General features: G+C 39.4%; 1 protein-coding gene across 1 annotated transcript; it reads left to right on the top strand.

Annotated features, from left to right (window-relative positions):
• Positions 1 to 323: 323 nt before the first annotated feature.
• LOC122018601 (pentatricopeptide repeat-containing protein At2g02750) lies at positions 324 to 2,767 on the top strand. Its single transcript, XM_042575965.1, has one exon. The coding sequence runs from the start codon at positions 422 to 424 to the stop codon at positions 2,435 to 2,437; it is 2,016 nt and encodes a 671-aa protein (XP_042431899.1). The 5' UTR covers positions 324 to 421; the 3' UTR covers positions 2,438 to 2,767.
• The last annotated feature ends 10,732 nt before the right edge of the window (positions 2,768 to 13,499 follow it).

A 13,499-nucleotide genomic window follows, 5' to 3' on the forward strand; every position in this document is an offset into this window, starting at 1 on the left:
TATGAAGTGTCATAACAGGTCACTCCAATGAACTAGTTATCATAATTAGTATCCATGTTTAACTCTCGATATTCTAATATCTCTAGTCAGAGAGGAGCAGCTACTTGAATAAACCAAAAAGTATAATATGTTCGAATATGATAAAATTGATGATGTCTCAACTCAATCTCTTAAAATTATTTTAATATATTTATAATTATACATATAAACACTGCAAGTTATATCATACTATTATCATTTTTATTGAAATGATTTTTTATTTAAAAAATATATTATCAAATAAAATTGGCCACTAGATCAGATGATTAAACCCAATGAAGGCTGCCGTCTCCCGCTTAATAAATAGCACAGCAGCTCTCCTCTTCTCTATGCTCTTTGGATAGTTCCTCTCGATGACTTCACCTTCCTCCTACTCCTTCACATGGCATCAGGCAAGCTCCACTCCGTTCTCATCACCCACATCCTTCACGGCCATGCTACCACATGCAGCATCCACTCCGCCACCGCCCTCAGCACCGCCTACCGACAAAGCGGCTACTTTCACGACGCCTTCAAGGTGTTCGACCGTGTTCACCACCCAACCTTACAGTCTTTTAAAGCCCTCATCCCCGGCCTTTCACGTCGCCAATACTTCCACCACCTCCTTCCTGTATTCACCGGCCTCCTCGACAACGCCAATCTACATCCCAGTTCTGTCAATCTCGCTAGCTTACTCCGTGCTTGCGCGACTCCAAAGCAGGCCAAGCAGTTGCACGGCCTCTCGTTGAAGATGGGGCATGACTCCGATGCGTACATCGTGACGTCACTCATCACCAAGTACTCAAATTGCTCCGAGTTGAGTTCCGCTCGGAGGGTGTTCGAGCTAATGCGTCAAAAGAAAGTGGCTACTTTTAACGCCATGCTATCTGCATTGGTCAGAAATGCAGAGTTCTTATCAGCTCTGAAGTTATTCAGAGACATGGTTGTTGTGCTGCGACCCAGCTCCGTCACCGTCGCAAGTTTACTCCCAGCCTGCACGACTTTGATGCTGGGTAAGCAGCTGCATGTCTTCTCGTTGAAGGTGGGGCATGATTCAGATGCATATGTAGCAACTGCCCTCCTCACCATGTACTCGAATTGCTCCGAGCTAAGTTTCGCTAGAAGGATCTTCCAGTTGATGCTGGACAAGAAAGTGGCTACCTTTAACGCAATGTTGTCTGCATTGGTCAGAAATGCAGAGTTTCTATCAGCTTTGAATCTATTCAGAGAGATGCTGGTGGTGCTGCAGTCCAACTCATCGACATTGCTCACTGTTCTATCCGCATGCTCGGAGCTCTCCTCTTTGCGATTCGGAAAGCAGATACATTGTTATGTGTTCAGAAATGGGTTGAGCTACCATGATGTCAAGATTGGAACAGCACTTGTGCGCATGTATTGCAAATGTAGTCTGGTCGAACAAGCTCATAGAGTTTTTCAGCAAATGGAGGACCGGAACTTGGTGACTTGGAACACTATGATTTCAGGATTCTTATGCCATGGAGATGTTCATAGTGCTCTGAGTTTGTTTCATCAGTTGAGAGTGGAACGTATATCCCCTGATGCAGTCACTTGGAACATATTAATCAGTGGCCTTTTGAGACACGGAAATGTTACCGAAGCTTATAGGTTGTTGGTCCTAGTGCGATTGGACCAAGTCACTCCATCACTGAGTTTAGAATGCATGACTAGTCTACTTCAAGTTTCTTCGTCGACCTCAAATCTCCTTTTTGGGAAAGAGATTCACTGCCATGCGTTGAGGATTGGAGTGGGGCGCAAAGATGACATTTTCCAAACAGCCTTAATCGATATGTACATGAAGTGTGGATACTCTCTTCATGCTTGTAGGGTTTTTAATCACGTGGAAAGTAAGTCAATGGATCCAGTGATGTGGAACGCCATGATATCTGGTTATGGAAGAAATGGGGAGCATAATGCTGCACTTGAATTGTTCAGAGAAATGCTAGAACATGAAGTAAAGCCTAGTGCGGCTAGTTTTTTGGCTTCTTTATCGGCATGTAGTCATAGTGGTCAAGTCGAAAAGGGCATGAAAATTTTTAAATTCATGACAGTAGTATGTGGGATAAAGCCATCAAAAGAGCACCTTGGCTGTTTGATTGATTTGTTAGGACGAGCAGGAAAGCTTAGTGAAGCTGAAAAATTTATATGTGAAATCCCTGAGCCTTCAAGTTCCATGTATTCTTCTTTGTTAGGTGCTAGCAGGCATTATGCGGAGGCTGAACTTGGAAAAGCAATGAGCAAGAAATTTTACAAGTTGGAGCCAAGAAATTCGACTTCGTTGGTGATTTTATCGAATATATATGCAAAGCAAGGAAAATGGGAGGAGGTAGAAAAAGTGAGAGAAAAGATGATGAGCAAAGAGATATACAAAATGCCTGGTCACGCTTGGGTTGTACCGTAATACTTACAGAAAACATGTCAGCTAGTTGCCTGTATTACTTAAAGTCTGAACCAATGCCAACCAGTCGAGAGCTCTCAACCGATATTGCTACCTGTTTGCAGTTGCTGCTACAAAAAATTAAATGACATAAAGGTGAATTTAGCATTGGTTTGGGCAGAATCTCAAGAGTTAATTATTATTGGATGCTTCTGTAGTAAAGTCTGATGCTCTCTTCTTTTACGAAGGTCTTTAGACGAAAGATAATTAGTCAAAATCAAGGTGCATGCTTGTTACTGATTATAATGATTTCGGAATCAGAACAGGATGAATTTGCATAGAAAAATAGTTTTTTTCCCCTCTGGAGCTAGATTGGGTGGGATGGGGGTGAATAGCTCGTTAACTTCATTGATGATGATCTTTTACAGTGAAAATATTCGAAGTGAACTCTTCCAATACTAATACAATGATTTACTTGATATCCACCTTAAGAAAAGATGACTAATCTAAAGATCCACACCCGAGCACACTCTTCACTATAACAAACACTTATTCTCGGAATAATTCGGAGGTGAAGGAAGTTCGTACAAGCTCATATAAGAATATAACTCAAAACAAGAAATGAATGTACATAAATACAATAAAACTTATTCTTGCTTGATCTCTTGAAGCTTGTAATCACCTCTTGAATCTTGAAGTGCGGTAACACTTGTTTCCAAGAAACTACAAGAATCGACAACAATAGTGGAAAAGAATTGGTGAAGAGTTGTCACATTTTGAATTTGTCGTCGCCTTTATATCTGCATTTTTAGGACTCCCGATCGATTGAATCTGCTCTCAATCGATTGCCACGTCAGATCCCAGTGATCACAGTCATCCAAAGCACGCAACCTGCGCAACGGGTATATCTCAATCGATTAGGGAGCCTTCAATAGATCAACTTATTGATTCAGAGCGCCTCTACGCTCTCGCAGAAGACCCGGAATCGATTGACCAATCGATTCGGGCTTCCTTGTGTCATCGTGAGAAATTTGAGCCCAATCGATTGCTTGATCGATTAGTGTCCTAATCGATCAGCTGATCGATTGGGAAAACCTCTGTGTGTTTGCGATAAACTCCCAATTGATCAACTAATCGATTGGAGTAGCCAAATCGATCGGTTGATCGATTAGGTCGCCTTTGTCGCAATAGTGCACCTAATGGATGAATTGATGGATTGGGCTTGGGCCAATCGATCAATTGATCGATTGCTCAACCCTATCTCGCCAAACACAAGTCTACGATTCCCTTGCCCAGTATCCGGTTAATCTTGACATACTAGGACTTCCTCATTCTTAGCATCTGGTCATCCTTGACCTACTAGGAGTTTGCCACCAAGTATTCAGTTAAAGGGACTTGGACTTTTCTCTACTTGACTTTACTCACCTGGACTTCTCACCACCTGACTTCACTCACCATAATTTTCTAACTCCCTAGCTTCACTCACTAGGACTTTTCATCTGCCTTTACTCACCAGGACTTTTCTCATTTGCTTAACTTCACTCACTAGAGATTTTTCACATACGTTCATTCACCAGGATTTCCATCTGCCTAGCTTTATTCACTAGAACTTCATAACTGTCTGGTTTCACTCATCAGGACTTTCTCACTTCCTAGTTTCACTCAGTAGGATCTTTTACGTGACTTCACTTACCAAGACTTTTCTCATCTACCTAGCTTCACTCACTAGGGCTTTCTAATTGTCTGGCTTTACTCACCAGGACTTTCCAATTGTCTGACTTCACTCAACAGGACTTTCACGCAAAGTGTTTAATCAACATTGACGCACCTGGACTTTTCTTCTTCTGCTAAACTTCCTATTAGACTTGCCCTTGTATAACCTTCAGTTAGGACTTCCCAATCAAGTATCTAGTCAACTTTGACATATTTGACTCTTTTGATCAACCTTTGACCGTCAGTCTCCCATATGGATAATTGCACTTACAATCTTTATATATGTCAAACATTAAGACTTAAATTTGAGCCAACTCAAGCTTAGTCAATCTTGTTAACCTTGACTTAGGGGAAATTGTACCAATAATCTCTTTTTTTTTTATATTTGATAATACGTTTAAGTTAGGCTAATCTCACAGCCTCAACTTCTTCTTTATGCTAAAGTATGAATAAGAGTTTCCTTTATTTTCCCCCTTTCCAAGAGGGTAATCTCCCCCTTTGAGTCATGAAGGTTTCCTAACTTAAACCCTACATTCTCCCCCTTTGGCATACATCAAAATCCCTCCCTCTAAAGAGTTATCCACATGTTGCTCATAACATCACAATGAAAGTCTTATATCCTTCATTATCTCTAAATGCTCATCCTAGAGCATACATCCATAATGAAGGTTTATAACCTTCCATTGTTTCGTAAAAAATAATTCATGTCTTTAAGGAGTAGCTCCCCTTCAAAATATGCTTTAATCTTCTGCCATTGCACCAACAATGATTTGAAATATCTAAATCTTTAGAAAATCCAAAATTTGAAGTTTTGATGTTCAAAGTTCAACTTTGAAACTCTTTCTTATCCTAAACTCCAAGTTAGTCTTCTTTAATCATTCCATTCTTGTTTTCATCAAGAAAACTACCCTTAAATATTCATAAATGAATTTCATAAGGTTAAGGATGGTTAACATAACTAAACGTAGCTTAATGGACTGAATTAAGACCATCACAGCTAAAATTAGTTTTTTCAATCTATTGAAGTTGAGACTCGATCGATTAAAACCTTTCAATTGATCAATTGATTGATTCAACAAGGCTCTGTTCACGGAAAAACACTTGAATTGATCAACCGATCGATCAAGTCATGGGTCAATCAATCAAAGGATCAATTCTAGGAGTTTCTACTCATGGAAAACTCAATTCAATTAATCGGCCGATTGATTGAACTTCCCCTGATCGATTGAGTTTCTGATTTTTCTGAAATCAACTTTTGGTCAAATTTCAAAAATGCCTAAATAATTCTATGATTTTCTAAAAATCAAAAAATTTTATGTAGACATTATTTAATTCATACACAATCATGGAAAAATAGTTTTCTATGAAAATACATTCTATTTTCAAAGATTAACACAAAACTTGAAACCATTGAAAACTTTAATGTTTTGCTTTAGTTTGTGTTTAACTATATAATAGTGATTTCTATTAAAAGATATCATTCACCAAGGTTTTCTAAAGTATATTTAAAATAATTTTCAAAATCAATTTCTAATTATATTCCTTGAGCTAAATGCACATGACTTATAAACTAACTTTTCTAATGATTGGATAACACATAACTGTGTTTTGATGAAATTAAAACTCAAAACAATGCATTAAATAAACATCTTGAGTTTTGTTCATCCTCCTAACATCTCACTTGTATCTAATGTGTACTAAAATAGATATAAGTTAACTTATGATCTTTGTGAGATATAGATATTGGTTTGTCCTAATCTAAAGATTCATACATATCTATCTAGACATTTAAGTTGTGATCATCCATTTAGGATGTCATTTGTTAACTAATGTCATAGTCTTTATATAAAAGGAATTAAAGTAATGCATGATGATTTATGGTCTACATCAAAATGAGTATTTTCAAAAGAAAATCTACTATAGCAACATGATGTATGTATGACATGACATGATATTTTTTATTTTTCAAAACGAAATGAATGTAAAATATAATGTCATAGCATATGATGAGCAAACAATCATGACAATTTGACATAAATAATATACCTAGATTATATATCTAAGTATCCCTAATTAATTACTAAATTTAAAGAATATACCTAGGTTTGCCTTTATCTCCCAAGAGAATGTCAAAATCCCAACTTGGTATTTCTTTGAATTACATTATTTGTGACAATTTTAATTAAGTTCAAATCTTCAAATTTTGGCACATTTTACTCTCCTAAAGAGTAAATAATTAATCCTTCTCATTTTCAAGTTGTAACAATACCTTAAAAATATCCTAAAGTGCCAACTTCATCAAGACTAAATTAACTACCCTTCCAATTAGAATTAACTCTCTCTAAACCTATTTAGGGTGTAGAGAACACTCTCTTAGGAACCCAAAATCTATTAGTGCTCCTTGGTTGTGCTAAGTACTCACTAGGGATAACTTCCCTAATTACGTTTCTAATGACCTTCCTAGGCTTCTTGGAAGCTTGGTCATGCTAGACTCCTCTAGGTCAACTCTAGGGATGACTTCCCTTGTGACCTTCCTAGGTTTCTTAGAAGCCTTGATCATGCTAGACTCCTCTAGGTCAACTCTAAAGATAACTATCCTGATCTTCTTAGTGACTTTCTTAGGCTTCTTAAAAGCCTTAGTTACATTGGTTTTTTTAAGGTTACTTCTAGGGATAACTTCTCTTATTACCTTGACTTGACCACTAGACCTAGGGTTAGTCCTATAGTTATATGAAACTCTATGATAAAAGAGCACATCCTTCTAAGCTTTAGGTTTGTAACCTAAACCCCTCCTACCATTGGATGGTTCTTGTCTATCTATCCATAGATTTTTGTCCTTAGATCATTGGACACCATTTGTCATTTTCTTAAGGACTCTTTCTAATTTATCAAGTCTTGACCTTAAGATTTGATTTTCTCTCCTTAAGTTCTCAAATTTAGATTTTTCATTAAAACCTTGAGTCATTTTTTTCTTAGGCATATATTTAAAATCCTTAGAGTTCTTGCCTAAATTGTTATTTACCTTCCTAGTCTTAATTGAGGTAGTTTTAGTATAATACACTATATATTTTTCTTTAACTCTACCATACTTCCTATTTTCATGATAAATATTATTAAAATAATATAAATTTGATCTAGCTTGATTTTTATCATGATTTAAAGGAATCACTTCAACAAATGATATCTTGGATTTGCTCTTAAGAGCCTCCCCTTGAGTTGAGCTTCCTTCTTGACTCTTGGTCGGTATCTTCTTCCGTGGGCAATGACTCCGATAATGCCCCTTTTGACTTCACAAGAAACACTGCTCCTTGCCCTTTCGTATCACGGGACTGACCTTTCTTGACTTCTCCTTAGCCTTTGGTGCCACTTGACCTCTCTCCTTGGTCAACTTTGGATACTTACTTTTGTAGTGTTCTCTTTCCCTATATTCAAAACATATAATGTGATTTTTATCATTACAATTTGAAATTTTTATATCTTTGCTTGTAGGGGTGTCGCTTGATCCTCCATTTGATTTTTCTTGATTTTTAGAGGTGACACCATCTTTTTTATCATTTGACCCAGAAGTAGAAGCTTCTTCTTATTATGGTGTCAACGAATGACTCTCCCCCTCAATCCTTGAGGTGGAGGCTTCTTGAATTTCCTCCTCAGATGTTGAGCACCTCTCAATCTCTGAATCCTCGTGCACATCAAACAAAGAGCATGCCCCTTTGCCTTTGTCTTGACACTCTCTTGAGCATGGATCTTCTTCTTCTTGATCAATTGAATCTCCCTCTTTACATTTGTCTTGATTTGGTATAGTGAAGGGGTCTCCATGAAACTCTGCCAACTTGTTCCAAAGTTCCTTGGCGTTATGGTATTTTCTAATTTGGCTCAATATGTTGCTTGTTAATAGATTGACCAATAATTTGGTCACTTTGTCATGACCTCATTTCTTTGAATTTGCTTCTTGCTCCATTTGCTTTTGTTGAGGATTTTGCCTTTGTCATTTGTTGGAGCTTGAAAGTCTTCTATTAAAACAAACCATTGCTCTATCTCCATCATGAAGAAGTTTTTGATTCCTGATTTCCAAGAATCGAAGCTTATAGATGTGAATGGTGGAGGTATCCTTGTGTCATATCCGAATCCATCTAGAAAACCCATCTTGAAGTTGAACTCTTTTAATGAAGTTTTTGATTTGTTGAATTAGGGCTTCAACTTCTTATTTTTCCTCTAGCTCTTTGCCCTTTCCAACGATGAGTCCGGTGTAGAGTGGCCTTGCTCTGATACCTCTTATTGGGGCACTCCGGAGCTAGAGGAGGAGGGGGAGGGGTTGAATAGATCACTCACTTTGTCGATGCTGATCTTTTGCAGCAGAAATACTTAAAGCAAACTCCTCCAATGTTAACACAAGGATTTACTTAAATCCACCTCAAGAAGAGGTGACTAATCTAAAGATCCACACCTAAGCACACTCTCCACTATGAAAAACACTCATTCTCGGAACAATCTGGAGGTGAAGAAACATCGTACAAGCTCACTCAATAATAGAACTTAAAACAAGAAGTAAATGCACATAAATACAATAAGCCTCTTTTTGCTTAATCTCTTATAGCTTGTAATCACCTCTTGAACCTTAGAAGTGCAACAACACTTGTCTCAAAGAAGCTTCAAGAACCGACGACAATGGTGGAGAAGAATCGGTGAAAAATTATCACATTTTGAACTTGTTGCTTTTATATCTGCGCTTTTAAGGCTCCCAATTGATTGGGTCTGCTCCCAATCGATTTCCACATCAGATCCCAGTGATCACATCCATCCAAAGCTCTCAACTTATGCAATAGTCATATCCAATCGATTGGGGAGACTTCAATCAATTAACTGATTGATTTAGAGTGCCTCTGTGCTCTCGCAGAAGATCCAAAATCGATTCCGGCTTCCTCGTATCATCGCGAGAAATCTGAGCCCAATCAATGGCCTGATTGATTGGTGTGTCCCAATCGGTCAGCAGATCGATTGGAAAACCCTCTGTGTGTTTGTGATAAACTCCTAATCGATCAGCTGATCGCTTAGGTCGCCTTTGTCACGATAGTGCTCTCAATCGATGAACTGATCGATTGGAGTTTAGGCCAAATATATTGCTCAGCCCTATCTTGCCAAACATAAAACTAGGGTTCTCCTGCCCAACATCCAGTCAATCTTGACTTGTTGGGACTTTCTCGTGCCTAGCATCTAGTCAGTCTTGACCTACTAGGACTTCGTCACCAAGTGTCCAGTTAATCGTTTGACTCACTTGGACTTTTCTCTGCTTGACTTCACTCACCATTACTTCTCACCACCTGACTTTACTCACCAGGATTTTCTCATTGCCTAACTTTACTCACTAAGGCTTTTCACCTGGATTCACTTACCAGGACTTTTTCCATTTGCCTAGCTTCACTCACTAGGGCTTTCTCACCTGACTTCACTCACCAGGATTTCCATCTACTTAGCTTTACTCACTAGGACTTCCTAACTATCTGGCTTCACTCACTAGGACTTTCTCACTTCTTAGCTTCATTCACTAGGGTTTTTCATCTGACTTCATTCACCAGGACTTTATAGTTATCTGGCTTCATTCACCAGGACTTTCACATCAAGTGTTCGGTCAACACTGATCCACCTGGATTTTCCTTCTTCTGCCAACCTTCCCGTTAGACTTGCCCTTGCCTAACCTTTAGTTAGGACTTCTCAGTCAAGTATCTGATCAATGTTGACCTACTAGATTATGCTGGTTAACCTTTAATAGTGAGTCTCCAATATAGACAATTACATCTGTAATCTCCATATATTGTCAAACATCAAGACTCAAACTTCAGCCAACTCAAGCTTAGTCAACCTGATCAACTTGGACCTAGGGAAAATTGCACCAGCAGTTTGCACTTCTAGTTCATGTTTAGAATGCTAGGTACACTCCACACAAGATGTAAAATTTCATTCCTTGAGGTTTTGGTCCTTGACTACAAAACACTATCATGTCATTTCACTCATTCTGACACATATGGTATTAGTGAGATCAATGAGGACGTGGAAGGTGCCACGATATGCAATTGAAAAGGAGAGTGGAAATAGCACTAGTTTGATTTCATCGCCTGTGCTTGCCTTGTTAAAATCTATTTTTGAGCACTTGGTAATGGCCAATTGTGTGGAGTTGCAGAACTGCATTCACAATCATCAAAATCCCTAGCTAGTGGTTGTGGTTAATGAGTTGTGGATACATATGGGTCATGAAACTGCCAATACTCTTGGCTCATGAAAGAGGAAGATTGCTTGTTGCTTGGTGCGACTTCTTGAATTAAGGAAGACAATGTGTGGTCGCCTGAATCATTTGTCTTGACGTATTTCACTTGTCAGTCAACGTGAATAATAAGTTTCTTTTGTTATGATTAGAACGGAGTGAAATTCCTCTAGTGATTGTAAAATTTACTGCATGCTCTGGACATTTGAAGTTTTAGTTCTTTTTTTGCTGTTAATTTTGTCAACCTGACAATTATATGCCTTGTTTAGGAGATTTTGAATGGTGAACTTCACAAATTTATCCTCCAAAACAAGGCTTCCTTGCCTAGAACTTCTCTTGGCAAGGTTAGCAATTCATTTTTCCTTTAAAGTACATAAGGAATTTGTTCGTGTTAACCTTCTCGTACTCTTGGGTTGTGTCTCAGTTAAAGGAAGGTATTCTACTTGACAGATGCCAAGCTCTCCTGCCATTGAAGGAAATCAGTGGTGTGCCAATTCAAACTAAACTTGATGATGCTCAGTGCATTGCTCATGATCGATTTCAAAAGGCTAAGCAGGTTGAAATAAGCATACAAGATAACCAAATTCATCCATCAGAGCAGAGTTCAGCTTATCAATATTACAGTCTGACAAGATCCTACTTTACCAAAGAAGCAATTGTGTCACCAAGATCAACAGGCTGATGACAATTAAATTGAGCTCTGATTATCATTTTTGCCCAGGAATACATAATTCCATTGTTTTCCATTGTTTTACATACTGGAGCTAATGATAGAGCTATTAGACAGAGTTCGTTCTGTGACCTGCCTGGCCGAGAAAGCAGTGAAGTGCTCAACCTCCACATAAATCACGAAGAGCTAATCAAGATTCTCTTAGTGACAAACTAGTTTGTTAGAAATCATAAATAAGAAATTAAAAGGTTTAAGTGTCTTTTGGATAGTTAAAGGTGTTGGTACGGGTTGCACTAACGGTCTAACTCAGGTTTTGATGAATGACAAATCAGGTTAAGTTAGTTTGTTGTTGTCTAACACTTTGATCGAGTGTGCAGGAGAAGTCCAGACAGGTCGACGGGCTGACCAGATGTCTGGCACGAAACCCAGCTAGGTCGACGGGCTGACCGGATAGCTGGCACAAAGTCCAAGCGGGTCGACGGGCTGACCGGACGCTTAGGCACGAAGCCCAGCTAGGTCGACGGGCTGACCGGATAGCTGGCACGAAGTCCAGACGGGTCGACGGGCTGGCCGAACGTCTGACAGGTAAGTGAGGTAAGTCACTGGAGGGGAGTGACTGCGAGGACGCGTTCCTGGGAAGGGAACATTAGGCGTCGATTCGGCTTAGATCCATTTCGGATATCTAAGTCGAGATCGTGACTAGATTCCGGTCTCGGAAAGACGGAATCTAAGTCATACTCTTTTTGCTAAATTCATACTCACTTTGCTTTTCTATAAAACTGTGCTAACAATTTGTGTTGCAGGGTATATTTGCCTCGGACTAACCTTTTCTTGCAGGAGAAGGACTTTCTGGAGAAGAGGGGATCCGGGCGCTCGGAGGGGATTCGGGTGCCCGGAGGCAAGTTTTATCCAAGCCGAGTCGTCGCCACGTGGAGTTCGCTGATTAGACTTGCCATGTCGCACCAGAGCACTCGGAAGGGATCCAGGCGCCCGGAGCAGCATATAAAAGAAGCCCCAGGGGTGGAGCTTCATAATCAACTGAGAATCTACTGCTTGCTCTGCTGCTCTACGCTCCTGCCACATCGCGAGGCTATTTCGACAAAGCGCTTTCTTAAGTCTAATTCTTCTTCTCTTGTCGGTATTTTATTTCTGTCAATTCTTGTACTTAATTATTTTGTAATCATCATTCGAATTGATAGTGATTGCCTAACGAAAGTACTCACGGAGTACGGGCCTTCGAGTAGGAGTCGTCACAGGCTTCGAACGAAGTAAAATTACTGTGTCTGTTCTTTTAAATTCCGCTGCGTTTAACTCTTTTCAATGTTGTTTTTCGAATCGATATTCACCCCCCCCTCTATCGACATTTCACGATCCAACAAGTGGTATCAGAGCAGGTACCGCTCTGATTTGGTGCAACCACCAATCAGACAGGGGGTGAAATATTAACCTTTATTTTTTGGTTTTCAGTTTTACGCTTAATTCCAATCCGGTATTGTTACCTGTTTTGGAAAATTTTTTTCATTGCAATTAAATCTAAATTGGTGCAACACCAATTTAGATACTTCTATTATTTTTTCCCCCGCTGCTAATCCAAGACCAAGTCTTGGGATATTTTTTTGTCGTTGTTTACTTGTGTGCAGGATGTCTCAACTAGAAGGCTTCAGCACAGTACGTCCTCCCCTATTCAATGGGGATGACTTCTCGTACTGGAAGAAAAGAATGGAGGTGTACCTAAAGACGGACTACGATCAATGGTTCAGCGTCATAAAGGCCTACCGAGCTCCAGTCGACAACTCCGGAAATCCACTAGACCCGGAACAGTGGACTTCGGACATGAGGAAAAAGGCGTCGACGGAAAACAAAGCAATCAATACGCTACACTGCATTCTAACACGAGAAGAGTTGAACCGGGTCGGACCGCATCAGAACGCTAAACAATTATAGGACAAACTGATCGAGCTGCACGAAGGAACGAGCGATGCAAAGGTAACAAAAAGAGACTTACTTTTAAATAAAATATTTAATATAAAAATGCAGGAAGGGGAAACGGCAAGTCAACTGCACGCGAGGATCAAGGACATCCTCAATGGACTCCACGCGATAGGCCACCAGATGGAAAACTGAGACTTAATAAGGTACACACTAAATGCTTTTCCACGTAATAATTTGTGGGCATCGATCGTAGATGCCTACAAAATTTCTAAAAATTTATCTAAATTAAAGTTAGACGAGCTTTTTTGTGAGTTAGAACTGCATGACCAAACTAATGCTGGAGCCGAGAAAGGTGTTGCTTTATTTGCAGGCTCCTCCAAAGAAAAGAAGAGCAAGTCTGAATCTGAAGAAGATTCCGATCAAGATTCCGAAGACGAAGAATACCTGGTGAACTTGGTAAGAAAAATGTTCACCAGGAGAAAAAGGAGCTTCAGCAAGAAGGACATTCAAAAGAT

Source organism: Zingiber officinale, chromosome 9A (genome assembly GCF_018446385.1).
Source record: "Zingiber officinale cultivar Zhangliang chromosome 9A, Zo_v1.1, whole genome shotgun sequence".
In the NCBI taxonomy this organism is placed as follows: domain Eukaryota; kingdom Viridiplantae; phylum Streptophyta; class Magnoliopsida; order Zingiberales; family Zingiberaceae; genus Zingiber; species Zingiber officinale.